The sequence below is a fragment of the Carcharodon carcharias genome, chromosome 9, assembly GCF_017639515.1.
Source record: "Carcharodon carcharias isolate sCarCar2 chromosome 9, sCarCar2.pri, whole genome shotgun sequence".
In the NCBI taxonomy this organism is placed as follows: domain Eukaryota; kingdom Metazoa; phylum Chordata; class Chondrichthyes; order Lamniformes; family Lamnidae; genus Carcharodon; species Carcharodon carcharias.
Genome location: NC_054475.1, coordinates 169268386 through 169285459, shown reverse-complemented (window position 1 = coordinate 169285459; position 17074 = coordinate 169268386). Strand labels below are relative to the sequence as shown.

General features: G+C 41.8%; 1 protein-coding gene across 6 annotated transcripts in view; it reads right to left on the bottom strand.

Annotated features, from left to right (window-relative positions):
- Positions 1-17074, bottom strand: part of fgf13a (fibroblast growth factor 13a) — a 638247-nt gene that overhangs the window by 235419 nt on the left and 385754 nt on the right. The window contains exon 1 of one of the 6 annotated variants that reach the window (XM_041196416.1): positions 1942-2334. The exons of the other annotated variants lie outside the window; for them this stretch is intronic. Coding sequence (XP_041052350.1) covers positions 1942-2131 — 190 coding nt within the window. The 5' untranslated portion in view covers positions 2132-2334. Of the gene's footprint in view, positions 1-1941; positions 2335-17074 lie in introns of those variants that run through there. 6 annotated transcript variants of the gene reach the window in all.

Here is a 17074-nt window from a genome sequence, read left to right as displayed (position 1 = left end):
AAAAGTCAACATTTTTCAATATTCTGGTAAATTTGAAATTGAGGAAATTATTGACTGTGTTAACATAACTCTTTGGGGGAAACTTCTGGAATTGTGACTTCATGACTTCTAGAATGGTCTTTAAACACTGCATGCAAATATCAAAAAAAAAGTTCCACTTTATTGAACAGGAGGCCTCAGAGGGCACTCATTTCATGAATATATTTCAGGTACAATGGATGGGATGTCATTAGGATGCATCGTATTCCCAACTGTTCCAACCTTCCAGATACACAGCAGTAGCCGCCTCTTCAGAAATATGCCTGCAGCCCCTGGGTGAGTGTATTCAGAAGTATAAAAATGGAGCTTAACCTTTGCCCACTGTAATAATTTTAGTCCCACAATTTGTTAGGTCCAATCAGACAGAAAAATAGGACACACCCAAAATTTAAAATAGAGTGTTGAGCAGCCTTGCTTAAAAAAAAGTTAACTACAGTCTGATCCTTCCATTCTTCGAGTCACTTTCCTCTACAATGGAGATCATTTCATTTCCAAGCGATTGAATAATTCAAATTCCCAGCACAAGATTATCTTAAGTATAAGAAGTTTTTTTTTTGTGCAAGACTGTTAACCACTATGGACTCCAGTAGCTGCTCAAGTCTCTCTCCAAAATAGATCAGAGTCAGAATTGTGTCCTTCCTTCACAGAATGCTGTCTACAAGGGATGCTCTGTTGCATTCTGCACACCGAGTGCGGTTACATATCAATATGTAGCGGTTACCGCCTATCAGACAACCTGATGTATCTGACATCAGTGATCTGACAGTAATTGGGGAGGGTGGGAGAGAGAGAAAAGAGTGAACCCCAATAGTCGAGGGGAGGAGGGTTCAACCCCAAACTGCAGACCCTCCCTAGGCTGCAGCGTAGACCTGGGGTTCCAAACCCGAAGCAAATTCGGTGCCGTCCAAATGCAGCATTTATTAATCGGAATCAATGAACTGGTGTGTGGAGGGAAGAAGAAAAAAATATGTTTTGCAGCTGAGAGAAAAAAAGTGTGCGGTAGAAAAGCTGGAAGCAAGCAGAGGTGTCCCCCGGATGTGATAGCGGGAGTAAATCGAAGGAGCTGTGCAGTGTTTTATTAAAGCGGTGTAAATAGAAACTCAGTGTGGTCTAGCAGTCGGTGCACACGTGCCCACACATTTCACTGAAAAGTGTCAGCAAAAACCAAGGATATTATTCTGGAATCCGCCCCCTCTTCCTTTGGCTGCTTCATCTTCCCCACCCACCCCCACCCAACCTTTCCCCCCCCCCAGAGAAAGCTCCCCCACCTTTTGGCTCCAGGATGTCTCTTTCTTGTACCAACCCAGCCCCTGTTTCCACCGCTTCCCCAAGTTTCAAGAACCACCACGTTCATTTTCAAATCGGTGCTGCCCAGGGCTTTTCGTCGCTGTTTACAATTTGAAGGCATATCCCCCACCCCGAGCCCCCTACCCCTCTCCCCACCACCCACCCGCCCCCCCACCATCCTCACTGTCCTCCGAATGCATCGTCTGATTTGTCTCATGAGCAAACACAGAAACTCTGCCACCAGTTTACAGGGAGGTGTTTTTCAATCCTCGGTGCCCATATGCTCTGCATCTTTGCGGTACTATGTTACTGAGCGGGTGTCAATGTTGAGTCCCGCAGTTACACAGCTGATTCGTGGGGAGGCGGGGGGGGGTGGGGAGTTGTGGAATTTTCGATTCCAAAAAAAGGTTCATTTTAAACAAAAAATTAAAAATATAAATACAACTAAAAGACAAAAAACAATATTAAAAATTCAAGGGCAGGGGGATTAAAAAAAAAGACATACCTGGGTGGAGGAAATCAAAACGTGCGGAATATTAACATTTCCCCAGGGTTCGCTGAATAGAGAGAGAGAGAGAGAGAGTATAAAAGGCTGAGTGAAAATAAGGAACAAACCTGGGCGCCTTCTGCGTCGTTTCTTCAAGCCAAAAATCCTGACTTTGGAAAAGACTGCGAACCAGTGTCTCTCACAGACCCCATTGCTTTTGTTTGGGCTGCTGATCCGTTTAGATGGAACTGATTTGTCTCTATGTTCCCTGGCCAGTCTCTTCTGTCTGATCAGTGAACTGGCAATAGCAGCAGCCATTGTAACAGCGCAATAATAATAATAATAATAATAATAATAAAGGGAGATTTTTGTAGATACTGAGAGAAGAGCAACTCTGATCTGCAAATCAATTTCCCAGCGGCAGCTCTTGAATTTCTTAGATCACCGCCGCATCATCAGCAAGGAAATGAATCTGTTGTGGGAGACTTGCAGTTGGTAATTACAATTCAGGAGCGAGCTGTTGGGGATTCAGAATTCTTCAGTGCCGGTTGGTCACAATGAGCCATCAACAATTGTTCCCTGCAAGTATTCACAGTCCAATCAGTCGTTCAGCGGCCACGCGAGTTAACTCTGCATTGCTCCCTACCCTCTGCACCATTGCCAACCCCTTCAGACCAGCTCCAAACACCTGTTAAATCGGAACCCAGTCTGGTTGCTTCGCTCCCTCACTCCCCCGAGCAAGGCGTTAACACGGGTGGACAGACCGCTCCAAGCCCGGCGTGTGGGACCCTGGATTAAAAATCCTGTCTCCAAGTCTCTTGATACCTGACTCCCCCGGCTGTCAACTGGACGGGGCGGGCAGAGTCGACCCGAGCACCTCGAGGCTGCCACTCTTCATAGGTTTAAGACGGGCTGATAACATGTATGTTTAGACATGTGTGATACACACACACAAAAAAAAAATAAAGAGGAACTGCAGCACTGGTGTCGAAAGTCACAACAAGACGTTATGTTTACGGTTTGCTACACAGTGAAGTCTGAGCCAGAGAGAGAGAGACACACACACACACACACACACACACACGTGGGGCTGTTCGCCAGAGAGTTCACCAGCCGTGTCTGGCCAGGCTGAGCTACACCGACACATCTCGGCAACAGGACGTGTCCACGACCCATCAAATACCCCGAGCCCGCACTTGGCACCGTCACATTCCCAGCGACTTCACAATGGTACATTCGCTTCAATCCCAGTTAGACAGTGATCAGCTGGCTCCTCCGACCGTCAGAAACCGATCTACAGCGGCACTGACATGCTATAAATCAGTGTTAAAATGCACCATCACTGCAAAACACCAGCAACTGGTAGTCAAGCTGCCTGTCCCGAAATAAGGAAGAAAACAGGCATCTAATCCATTCCTATGGTTCAAGGCAACTAACCACAAACTATAGAGACTTATTTCAGAGTTCTATAACATTGAACATCTTATACTGCTGTACACCCAGGAGGCTTCAGAGAATCGTTGAGGGGATGAGGGCTTTCAGTTAATGAAGAGAACGGAGACGTTGGGATCGTTCTCCTTAGAGCAGAGAAGGTTAAGGGGAGAATTAATAGAGTTGCTCAAAATCTGGAGGGGTTTCAGTCCAGTAAATTAGGAGGGACGGTTTCCAGTGGCCGCAGGGTCAATAACCAGAGGACACAGGTTTAAGATGATTGGCAAAAGGAGCCAAGGACAGTGATGTATTTGGTGTGACCTGGAAGGCAGTGGAAGCAGATTCAAGAATAATTTTCAAAAGGGGATTGGATAAATACTGGAAAAGGAAAAGTGCAGGGTGATAGGGATAGAACAGTGGATTCTTTCAAAGAGCTGGTACAGGCATGGTGAGTCAAATAATCTCCCTCCGTGCTGCATGAATCTATGATCTTGTGTTGATTTTCCCCATTACAAAGTCCCATTTTCTCCTATATAATGAATACTATCTATGTCAACTGTAACTAATTACACTTCTCCTCATTTCAGCACTAGTGGGAGATAACATATTTACATAGGAAGTTTTCATTATAAACGTAGGTGCACATTTGTATGTTCAAATGCCTGAATTGGGCCTCGCTACAAGTGGAATTGGAACAGTCACAAATGACCAAGCACAGATTCCCCATTGAATACTTACGACTAAATACCTGAGTCAACATCCACCTATAAATCACAATGTCTTTATTCAGAGGGGCTGATGTCTTTACTGCTTTAAGAAGCCAGTTAGAGCTGCAGGCCTCAGAATGAGCTACTGAAAGTCAACCAAAGTCATTCCAGACACCATGGACCAACGTGTATGAACATAGAATGAGTGTAAAATGAACACCCACAGATGCTGCATGTAGAACCCACTATGAATAATACAATTGGCTTCAGTCCGTTGTACGTAATATAACAGGAACGCCTCTGCCAATATCTCCAGCAGACAGAAATCCAGCATGAAGTAGACTGCGAGTATGCTCCTGTCTTTATTGAGCATTTGGACTGATTCAAGGGCAGAGGAGAGTGTAAACACTGCAAAAATCAGTCACTTCAGATCTTCCTGTAATGGGAGGGGAACTTGACATGGTCATTTGCTCTTGTTAAATTGCAGTTCCTCCAAATGAAATCTGCTCCCTGTACAATACTCAATATTCACCAGCTGCAAATTTAAAGCAGGATTGAAATCCCCATCTGAATGTGACTTGTGAGCAGATTACATCAAAATTACAACACAAACAAACCAATTTGAAAAGAAAGAAAAACAAAGCTTGTATTTATATTCTTGGCAAAACCTTTTTTGCTTAACCTATTCCCATTTCATTCAATCATCTATTCTTAAACATTGGCATAATCTCTACTGCAATCACTAACTCTAGCAGTACATTCCATAGTCTCTCAACAGTTAGGGGAAAAAAAACTCCTGCTTTGTTCTAAATATCCCAGCTTTAACCTTATACTTATGGCCCCTGGTTCAAGGCTCCCGAAATACCAGAAAGGCTTTGATCCACTTATTCTGTCACATCCTTTCATAATTTTAAACTGTTCCATCAAATTCACCTGCCATCTAACCCATTCAAACAAAGGCAGTTTAAGGCAGGTCCTTTCATCTTTTAATAGAGATCAGGGAGTTCAAATGTCAAATGTCAGCTGTTACTATCATTCACTACTGCCTGGCATCAGTCGCAGATCTTGGGCAGGGTTGCTCAATGGGAAAATGGGAAGGATACAGGAAATGTCTTGAGAGAACAAATAGAACAATCAACGAGGGTTAATCCTGCCCCCACACCCCGGAATGATGTTTGCTTCCTGCCAGGTGATGCAGGAACATAATTAATTTGCTGATTTTTAGTTTCATTTTTGGGCAGTGTTCTAATTCAAAGATAACATTTTGTGTATTAAAGTCAAAACTCTTCACTCTACAAAACAAAAAGAAGTTCCAGTCAGTGATGGTAACCCGAGATAACAAACTGCTGGAAAAACAAAGGGGCCTGAGAGTATTTGACAGGATAAAACAGCAAGTTAATACTTCATCAATACTGAGAGAAAGTACAATTCCCTGTGCTGCCATGACATGAATACTTAAACCTGCATTTCCTTTTCTTAAAATAGGCTTCACATTTACATCTATGTTCAACATAATCCTGAAGAATAATTCTGTCTAGAACTGAACCACATTACAGCCTCTGAAAAAGGAGTAAGAGCCTCATTTCTAAAGCACCTTTTGAGTCTCAGGACAACCCAAAGTGCTTAACAAACAATGAGGTGCAGTCACTAATGTAGAGAAACACAGCAGCCAATTTGCGCACAGCAAACCCTCTCAAACTAACGTGATAATGACCAGATAATCTGTTTGTGATGTTGGTTAAGAGCTGAATGCTGGGCAGGACACCAGGGAGAAGGCTGCTGCTCTCTCAAATAAGGATCCAAGCACACACCTGAAAGGGCTGACAGGCCCACAGTTTAACAAGTCCCCTGAAAGACAGCAACTTCTAACAGAGCAGCATTCCATCAGTACAGCACTAGGAGTTCCATGTTAGTTCATGTGCTCAAGCTCCTGGAGTGGTACTTACCACACAACCTTTTAACCCAGAGGTATGAGTGCTGCCCACTGCAATGTAACTGGAGCTGGTTTATTAACAAAGTAATGCAAATACACATCATGGGAAAAGTGAAGCGCTTATGGAAATATTGGTGGCCAATTTTCAAATACCTCATTCAACCCTCATCAACTCGATATGAATTACCTCAAGTCATGCAAGAGGAGTTCAAGGGCCTGGGACATTAATTTAAGGATGGCAAATGTGACCATTATTTTTGTAGCAGTCTTTAAACAGCTTGGTGTGGAGTTATAACAAAAGAGACAGATAGATTAATGAGTGGGCAAAAACTTGGCAGATTGAGTATATAATGTGGGAACATGTTCACTTTGACAGGAAGAATAGAAAAGCAGCATATCATTTAAATGGAGAGAGATTGCAGAAGTCAGTGGTTCAGTGGTGCAGAGGGATCTGGGTGTCTGTACTGATACATGAGAAACACCTGACCTACCTACCTAATCCCATTTACCAGCACTTGGCCCATAGCCTTGAATGTTATGATGTGCCAAGTGCTCATCCAGGTACTTTTTAAAGGATGTGAGGCAACCCACCTCCACCACCCTCCCAGGCAGCGCATTCCAGACCGTCACCACTCTCTGGGTAAAAAAGTTTTTCCTCACATCCCCCCTAAACCTCCTGCCCCTCACCTTGAACTTATGCCCCCTTGTGACTGACCTTTCAACCAAGGGGAACAGCTGCTCCCTATCCACCCTGTCCATGCCCCTCATAATCTTGTACACCTCGATCAGCTTGCCCCTCAGTCTTCTCTGCTCCAACGAAAACAACCCAAGTCTATCCAACCTCTCTTCATAACTTAAATGTTTCATCCCAGGCAACATCCTGGTGAATCTCCTCTGCACCCCCTCCAGTGCAATCACATCCTTCCTATAATGTGGTGACCAGAACTGCACACAGTACTCCAGCTGTGGCCTCAGCAAGGTTCTATACAACTCCAACATGATCCCCCTACTTTTGTAATCTATGCCTCGATTGATAAAGACAAGTGTCCCATATGCCTTTTTCACCACCCCACTAACATGCCCCTCCACCTTCAGAGATCGATGGACACACACGCCAAGGTCCCTTTGTTCCTCAGAACCTCCTAGTGCCATGCCGTTCATTGAATACTTCCTTGTCTAATTACTCCTTCCAAAGTGTATCACCTCACACTTTTCAGGTACATTCTAACTTTTTGTGATTCATGTAAGTACAGCAAGTGATTAGGAAGACAAATGGAATGCTGGCTTTTATTGCAAGGGGAATGGAATATAAAATAGGGATGTTTACTGCAGCTGTACACAGGGTGGATGAGACTACATCTGGAGGACTGTGTACAGCTTTGGTCTCCTTATTTAAGAAAGGATACAAATGCATTGGAAGCAGTTCAGAGGAGGTTCACTTGACTGATACCTGCATCCGCTGGAGTTTAGAAGATTGAGAGGTGATCTTATTGTAATATATGGTCCTAAGGGCAGTTGACAGGGTGATGATGAAAGGATGCTTTCTCTTGTGGGAGACACTAGAACTAGGAGACAGTTTTAAAAAAGTCTCCCATTTAAGACAGATTAGAAACTTTCTCTCAGTAGGGTCACGAGTCTTTGGAAGTCTCTTCCCTCGAGGCAGGGTCGTTGAATATTTTAAAGAGGTAGATAGCTTCTTGACCAACAACGGAGTCAAAGATTATTGGGGGTAGACGGAACATGGAGTTGAGGCCACAATCAGATCAGCCATGATCTTATTGAATGGCAGTGCTGGCAAAGGGCTGAATGGCCTACTCCTGCTCCTAATTTGTATGTTTGTATAGTTTTATAAAAGTGAAGTCAGATGCGGCAGCTGTAGCGTATTATGATGAAACAGAAAAGTATTTTGCATTTTTACATGGGAGGAATCAAAAACAAACTTGAAAAGGAAAACACTATGAACAAGGCATTGGGACAAAATAGATAAGTTCCTTCAAAGAACTGGCTCAGACATGATGGATCAAGTGGCCTCCTAACATAATGCAACAATTTGAAATTTCCAATAAAGCATGCAAGTATTCACAAGTTACGAATGAGAAAGTTCTGTGAAAATTGAACAGTGCACTGCTAGACAGCAACCAGCGCAGATCCATGCAGAGGTACATTTGAGTTAAAAATATCATCTTAAATTGAAAGGCCACAATACAGTTATTTGTCAGCTGCTTTGCTTTAAAAAAATATGTATTTTGGTATAAAACCCAAGATATCCTGTTACAAAAATCACAGTAAAATTGCTGAAATAAGGAGTTCTTGATTCTGAGAACAATGCACGTGCTATATTTTCAATTATGTCATAAATAAATCTCATTAAGCCAATGAGCTGGAAACAAAATGGAGTAACTCAATCTCAAATCATAATCCATAACACATGATCTTTGTTTTCAAAACCCTCCATTGCCTTAACCTGCTCCTACGTCTCTAACCTCCTCCAGTCCCACGATACTTTTGAGATCTTGGTGCTCCTTTAATTTTGGCCTCTGCCACACCCCAGATTTTCATCACCCCCACTACTGGTGGCCATATCAGCAGCTATCTTGGCCCTAAGCTTTGGAATTCTCTCCTTTAAATTGCTGCACCTCTCTAAAACCTACCTCTTATGAACTAATCTTTGATCACCTTTTATAATATCTGCTTAAGTGCCTTTTTTTAAAAAAAAATGGTATTTCCCATATTGAGAGGTTTTGTTCCATTAAACAGGACCTTCTAAAATTACCTAAACAACAATCAGTGATGACAAGTTCCCTGATGAGCTCAAAAAAGATCCATAAGCCCTGTCAATGCAATACTTTTGAGTCTTGCTCAATGGTGGGGCACCTCATATACGGCTACCACATAATAGGAAACGATGTTTACCTGCGATTCCCTGAAGTACACTGGCAGCAGGCATTATACTTTGATTAGCACGGAGTCCGAAAATGTCTCAGATTGTGCTGCAATGGCTGACTTATATATGATAATCTCATCTCCTGTGCCCACTTGTCCTTCTTTGCTGGCCTCTCACTTAATCTCTATGCTCCTGTCTATGAAACATTCTGAATCACTTCTCTCTACGAGAGACCTTCTTTCAAAAGCTTCCTACAAGCCAATTTTCTTCTACTTGGTCCGGCATCTTATCCCCCTCCATTTTATCTTGCATTCACTTTGTGCAGAAGGAGGGGGACTAATTAGATGGATCAGGGGGAGTGAGACTAGTTAGATAGCTCAAAGAACTGACATGGGCACAATAGGCTGAATGGCCTCATTCTCTGCAGCAAGATCCCATGATTCTATTTGCTGTTGATATAAAATGCTTTTAGATCCCTCTCCCACCCAACAACACCCCGACCCCACCCCACCCTCCACAAGAGAGACTGGAGAAACAGAAGTTGAGTGTTTTTTTTAGTAGAGACATGCAACAATTACACAGTATTTTAGAGCTAAAATATACTGTGATGGCAAATGGATGATTGGACCAGGAGATGCATAGGAAAGTCTCTGAGAAAGGACGAGAATTCTAACCCAGAGAAAACTCCCAGGAAGGACCATGTTACTAAAAACCTCTGAAACCAATTGATAACCAGCCCTCTGCTAGTCAATTATCTCAATGTCTCTCTCAATTCTCAGAGGCACTGAAGATGATGCAGAGCAGAACAATAATACTAGAACTGAAAAAAAGGTCATAACCATCAGGAAGGATTTAATGATCTGGGGCTCTTTTCTCCAGAAAAAAGACTGAGGGGTGACACAATAAAAGGCCTTTAAAATGAAGAATGGGTTTGATAGGGTCGATACGGGGAAGACCTTTCCACTAGTGAGCAATTCCAAAACTTAAGGCCATCAAAATAATCAGTCATTAATATGTCCAATAGGAAACTATGGAGAAACATCTTGACCCAGAAAGCAGTAAAATTGTGGAAGCATTTTGGGATAGTGGAGGTGAATAGCATAGACACATTAAAGTGGAAGCTGCGTAAGCACTTGAGGGAGAAAGTCAGAAGGGTCTGTCAAGAGGGTAAGTTAAAGGGGGATAGAAGGATGTGGAACATAAATGCGATTAGCCTGATGGCCTGTTTGTGTTGCATGAATGATTCATTTTGATTCACAGGAACTAAGGTGAGTGGGGCATAAATGAGAGATGTGACCCTAGATTCTGACCTTCAGCACTTTCTTTTCAAAAATCCAAAAGCTTCACCAGAGCCTAACATGTAACAGGTCTTTCAGAGTTCTTCAGTGTTATATAATGAAATGTCAGTTCTTTACACAAGGTCATTGTTGAGTGGAGATTTATAAACGTGCAAGATTCTACTCTCAGCAGCAAATTAAATGGTGTTAGCCACTTTCCAAGCGTTTTTGCACGTCAAACCGCCCTCAATCAAAGTACCAAAAACAGGGAGACGCCCTGTCCAGGTGTAAACATAGCAAACAACTGTATATCTCCTTAAGCAGATTCAAGAATCCTGACTGGAGCATGTAGTCTAAACCAGGGGGCAGTTAGAATGTTTACTTCATTGTCAAATCATGCACAAAAAGTGAAATACCCAGAGGGATAGAAAAATTGAATTAAGAGAAAAAAGGGAGCCAGAACAAAAGAATTTTTAAAATAATTTAACATGCGAATCAATCGGGATTGGGTCATTCAGCCCTTTGAACCGGCCCCACCATTCAATAAGATCATGGCTGACCAGATTGTGGCCTCAAATGCCACATTCCTGTCTACCCACAATAACCTTCGACTCGCTCATTAGTCAAAAATTTATCGGCCTTTGCCTGAACAGCAAGTGCAATAATAATCACAGGTTAAGCAATTGGTTTCTTTTCACTTTCTTTTCTATCTAACTAGGGCACTTATTCCAATTAGGAGCATGAAATTTCTATCAGGGGAAACATAACAGTAAGCAAACTAATAATGGTATAAGCACAGAGCAGGTCTAGAGACATTAATTAAAATTTATTGTTTAAAAAACTAAATTGTTAAAGAGGGAATAGAAGGCTTTTTAAAAGAAAGGTCATGGGTGGGTATCTGAGATATGTTGTTTCCAATTACTGGACCCTGCAGAACATTCAGGACACTCCCATGTCTCAGGGACCACACGTGCAAGAGGTGTCTCCAGCTGTTTCAGCTCATGATTTCCCAGCTTGAGGGGAAGCTGGTGTCACTACGCTGAATCAGGGAGGATGAGAGTTTCCTGCATCATATGCTCCAGGAGGTGATCACTCCACAGGCAGTGAGAGTTCAGGGTGGTAGGTGGGTGACCATCTGGAAGAGGCAGGAAGTACAGGAGTCTTCAGGATGTGTGCCTCTCTCAAACCGGTATCCAGCTTTGGAGACTGCTGGGACTGACAATATCTGAAGGAGTGCAGTCCAGCCCAAAGCACCAACAAAAATCAGAAATGTAGTGATTATAAGAGATTATATAGTCAGGGATACAGACAGACATTTCTGTAACTGTCATCATGAATCCTGCATGGTGCATTTTGTCCTGGTGTCCAGATAAAGGATCTCTCGGAGAGGGTGTAAAATATTCTGCAGGGGGCATGGAATGATCCAGAACTTTTGGTACACATCAGTGCCAATGACAGAGAGGGGGCTGATATTGAGATGCCACAATCAGGATTTCAGGAGCTAGGGAGGAAGTTAAAAAGTAGGACCTTGAAGGTGGTAATTTCTGGATTACTCCCAGTGTCACGCACTAGTGACAGTAAATACAGGTGGATAAGGAGGATCAATGTGTGGCTTGAGGCATGGTGCAGGAGGGAGGGCTTCTGATTCTTGGGACCATTTCAGGGGCAGATTTAATGCACCTATTCAAAATGAATGGGTTGCACCTCAACAGGACTGGGATGATATATTTGTAGCAAGATTCACTCATATGGTTGGGGAGGGCTTAAAATAAATTGGTCAGGAAATGGGCAGCAACATATAGGAGAAGAAAAGTCAATGACATACATAAAGGAGCGATAGTTTTGGACAGAACTAAGGAAGGGAACAGTGACATTTTAAATAGGAGCAGACTAAAAGACTACGTGGAATACAAAGGCAAGTTTATAATTGCATGTATGCAAACGCAAAAAGTGCTCAATAAGATTGTTGAGCTACCAGCACAAAGTTGTGAGAATATGATAACTAAAATGATAGTGGCAATAATGGAAATGTGGCTAAAAATGAAGAGGACTAGATGCTTAATATTAATGAACAAAGTGTTCAGAAAAGATGGAGAAGCTGGGGTGCTGCTGGCAGCACTGATTAGAGAAGACATTGTCGTGTTGGAAAGAGGGGATGTCTTTGAGGAGGCAAGGACAGGGTCCATTTGGTTAGGGTTGAGCAGCAAAGGAAAAAGGGGGAGAATCACACTACTAGGTGGAGGTTTTCTACATGCCTCCAAAAAGTGAGATAGCCGGAGCAAATCTGCAGGGATTTTTTTTTTATTTTTTATTATTCATTCATGGGATGTGGGTGTCGCTGGCTGGCCCAGCATTTATTTCCCATCCCTAATTGCCCTTGAAAAGGTGATGGTCAGCTGCCTTCTTGAACTGCTGCAGTCCATGTGGTGTAGGTACACCCACAGTGCTGTTAGGGAGGGAGTTCCAGGATTTTGACCCAGCAATAGTGAAGGAACGGCGATATATTTCCAACTCGAGGTGGTGAGTGGCTTGGAGGGGAACTTGCAGGTGGTGGTGTCCCCTTCTATCTGCTGCCCTTGTCCTTCTAGATGATTGAGAGTTTGGAAGGTGCTGTCTAAGGAGGCTCAGTGAGTTCCTGCAGTGCATCTTCTAGATTGTACACACTGCCTATAAATATTTGATTGGAAAATGTTGACAGATGTGCAAGGACTATCAAGTGGTGATATTGGGTAGCTTTAACAACACAAATATCAACTGGGATTACGATAGAGTAAAGGATTTGGAAGGGAAGAAATTTCATTAAATGTGTTCAGGGGAACCTTGTTCACCAGTATGTTCATGATTCAACTAGAAATGAGACACAGCTAGATATGGTATTGGGAAGTGAGGTGGGCCAAGTGGATCAAGTGTCTGTGGGGAATTATTTGAGTAAAAGTGATCATTGTATCATAAAGTTTAGATTATTCCTTGATCTTCAATACTACTAATCTAAAATAGAATGTCTAGATTGGAACAAAGCTAACTTCATTGGGACAAGGAGGGATCTAGCCAGGGTAAAATGGAACCAAAGACTGACAGGATAAACTGTAATGCAACAATGGGATCTTTAAGGAAGAGATGCTTCAGGTACATGGCAGGGCTAACAATAAGGGAGCCCAAAAACAGGGCATATGATGCATGCCAGGTGAATTCTTCCAACAAGAACCAAGTCAAAGATAATAGGTTGAGAGGGGATGTGAGGAGGAAAATATGTCTGAGAAACAGAATAGAATGGCAGTCAACATAAAAGGGAACCCAAACATTTTCCATCAGCATATATTAAAAGGTGGAGTGAATCCTATTAGGGACAAAGTGTGATATAGGTTTAGAGGCAGAGGGTGAGGCTAGGATACTTAATGAGTTCTTTGTATCAGTGTTTACTAAAGACAGCAGAGATTTGCTAAAGGCCAATCTTGTTTGACAAATCCAACTGAATTTTGTAATGAAGTAACAGAGAAGGTTGATGAAGGGAATGCAATAAATGTCCAAATGGATTAAGAATAAAAAAGTGTTTGAAAAGTACCATGAAAGGCCAATTAACAAAATTGAGAGTCAGCAGGTCAGTGACAACATGGATAAAAAATTTAGCTTGGATTTTGGAATACAGAGTAACATTTTGTCAATATAATAATTTTCATAATGTTATTGGAATTTATTGTAAAGAACAGTAATAGTGGGGTCTGTGTGTGTGTCTGTGACTTAATTGAATTAAAGGCAGCTGGTCTGAAGGCTTTGATGTATTAGTTGAGCTAGGTTTGAAATGTTAAGTAGGTAAACGTAGTTGTAAAGGGAACATTTGCATTTTTAAATAAACCAGACTAGCTTGAATTCAAAATAGGGGTGAAATGTTTCACCTAGCCAGGAGAAGTTAAGAAACAATGTGTTTATTTTTCCCCAAAGATTACTGATAAAATCAGTACTGTGGAAGGTTTTTTATTAGAGTTAAAGTCCAAAGACATAGTGAAACAATGAGGATTTGCAATGAAAGGGGAAAATATGTATAAAAGGAGAGAAGGATATGTGTAAGGGCAGGCATTCTAAGATCTAACACGTGAAAAGCCTCCAGCATCTAAGCCTCAAGCTGCTGTCTACAAAGAACTGAAGTTAAAAGATCTCACTTTGAATTCGACTGTTTCAGGGTATTGTGAGTGACTTGCCTGGGTCTTTTAAGATCTGTGTGTCTTACTGTTGCCTTAACAAAAGAGTAACTAGGGGTTTAGAAGTTAGCTATGTATGTACTCAAAATCATTTCTTCTATTAATAAAGATTTAATTTAATTTTGTAAGAAACCTATAAGACTTGGTGGTCTTATTACTACTGAATTCAAGGCACGCTTCTCAAAATATATACAAATTGCAAAACAATTGTGGCAATTGTTTCATGTTTCCCTTTAGGATTTGAGCAGCTCAGCATTTACCATCAGCTGTGCAATAACAATTTCAAAACTTGGAGGAGGAGTGGAAATGGTGAGAATGATACCATTTGACTCCAGCAGGATATAGGTGAGCAGAATAGGCAGATGGAATTTAGTACAGAGAAGTGTTAGGTGATGCACTTTGGCAGAAAGGATAGAGAGAGGTAGTATAGACTTATTAGCACAGTTTTAAAGAGTGTACAGGGACAGGGGGTACATGTGTATTGATCTTTGAAAGTGGCAAGACATATTGAGTGCGCAGTTAGCAAAGCATATGGGATCTTGGACTTCATAAATAGAGACAGCAAAAGCAGGGCAAGTTATACTGAACCTTTATAAAACTCTGGTTACACCACAACAGGAGTATTGTATCCAGTTCTGGTCACCACGCTTTGGGAAGGATGTAAGGGACCTGGAGAGGATACAGAGGAGATAAACCAGAACGGTTCCAGGAATGGGGGTTTTAGATGCAAGGGTAGGTTGGCAAGGCTGGGGTTAGTCCTCTTGAAGCCTACGAAATTGAGGGGAGATTTGACAAAGATGTACAAGATTATGACAGGTTTAGATAGACAATTTAGATATACAAGATAGACAAGGCAAAACTCTTCCCAGTAGCTGATGGTACAAGACAAGGGGGCACAGTTAAGGTTTTGAGCAAAAGGTAGTGACCTGAAAATCTTATGTCCATGAGGGTGGTGGAAGCATAGACAATGATTTCAGAAAGGAAATTAATCTGCAGGATTGAGCAGGTGAATGGAGCTGACTGAAATGTTCCATGGAGATTCAACATAGATTTGATGGGCTGAAATGGTTTCCTTTTTTTTTAAAAAAGGAAATTCTCTCATGCGATGTGGGTGCCAGAGGTAAGGCCAGCATTTATTGCCCATCCTGAATTGCCCTTGAACAGAGTGGCTTACAAAGCCATTTCAGAGAGTCACAAGTAGGCCAGACCAGATAAGGATGGCAGATTTCGTTCCTGGGTTTTTATGACAATCAATAGTTTCATGATTACCACAATGAGACTAGCTTTCTATTGCAGAATTTTAATCAATTAAATTCAAATTCCAGCAGCTGCCATGGTGAGATTGGAACTCTGGGTTGTTAGTTCAGTGTCATTCCTACTACACCACCATCTCTCCATAAATGACTCTCATTGAAAGCTGAAGGAAATCCACACATTGTTAATTTTCATTGCCAGAGGTGTTATTGCAGTAATTTAGACTTAACACACCATTAAAAGGATCCTTACACTGAGTGGCACAAGTCTCAACTTTTATTGGTGATTTTAGTCCAGAGGTAAATACAGCAAGTTATAGAGTTCAATGCATTTCGCAGGTCTATCAGTGCGATACTGTCATTGGGAGGAAGAATTGAAAGAATGGAAAATCTTGGACAGCAACTTCCGGATTTCCACAATTACCTGCACATATGTGATCATCTAAAGTTTCCACGCAAGTTTCACAAAAATAGTGATGCTGTTAATCTTGCAGGTCATTTAAAAAAACATCGAGGCCATTTGGTTAAGACTACCTCAGCATCGTAAGGTGGCCTTTTTATCTCCATGGAAATTCAATTCCTTAACCCTAGCTTTAGACAAAGCGGTGGAAAAGCATCTATTACTTCACTTAAAAAAAAGTCTTGAAAAGAAATACTGAACCTAGATAGTATCTAGAAAATTTTAGTAGCCTCAAGTATCTTTGCAAAGATATTTGGGAATGATTAAAAAAAACCTGTGTCAATTCTAAGAAATCTTCATCAGTCTTCATTATAGAAGACGAAAAACATCCCAAAGGAAAAGGGACGGAGGAACTTAAAACAATCACAATGACGAGGGAAAGGGTACTGGGAAATTACTGGGACCAAAGGCTGACGTCCCCTGGACCTGATGGCCTGCCTCCTAAGTCTTGAAAGAACTGGCTACAGAGATAGTGATTGTAATCTTCTAAAATTCTCTAGATTCTGGAAAAGTCCCAGCAAATTGGAAAACTGAACACATTATTCAAGAAAGGAAGGAGACAGAAAGCAGCAAACGATAGGCCACTTAGTCTAACATCTATCATAGGGAATCCATTATTAAAAGGAGGATATTTTTAAAAAATCATAATACAATCAGGCAGAGTCAACGTGGTTGCATAAGGGAAAATGTTTGACTAATTTACTGGAGGAGTTCTTTGGTGGTAACGAGCAGGGTGAATAATGGAGAGCCAGTAGATGTGTCGCATTTGGATTTCCAAAAGGCATCTGATAAGGTGCTACATAAATGGTTACTACATAAAATAAGAGCTCATGGAGTTGGGAGTAACATTAGCATGGATAGAGGATTGGTTAGCTAATAGGAAACAGAGTCCAGATAAATGGGTCATTTTCAGGTTGGCAAACCTACTAGTTGGGTGCCACAGGGATCGGTTCTGGGGCCTCAACTATTTACAATCTACATCAATGACTTGAATGAAAGGGCCAATGTATGGCTACCAAATCTGCTGATGACACAAATAGGCAAGCTGTGAAGTGGGCATAACATGTCTGCAAAGGGATATTGATATGTAAAGAGTGGGGGCAACAATCCAGCAGATGGA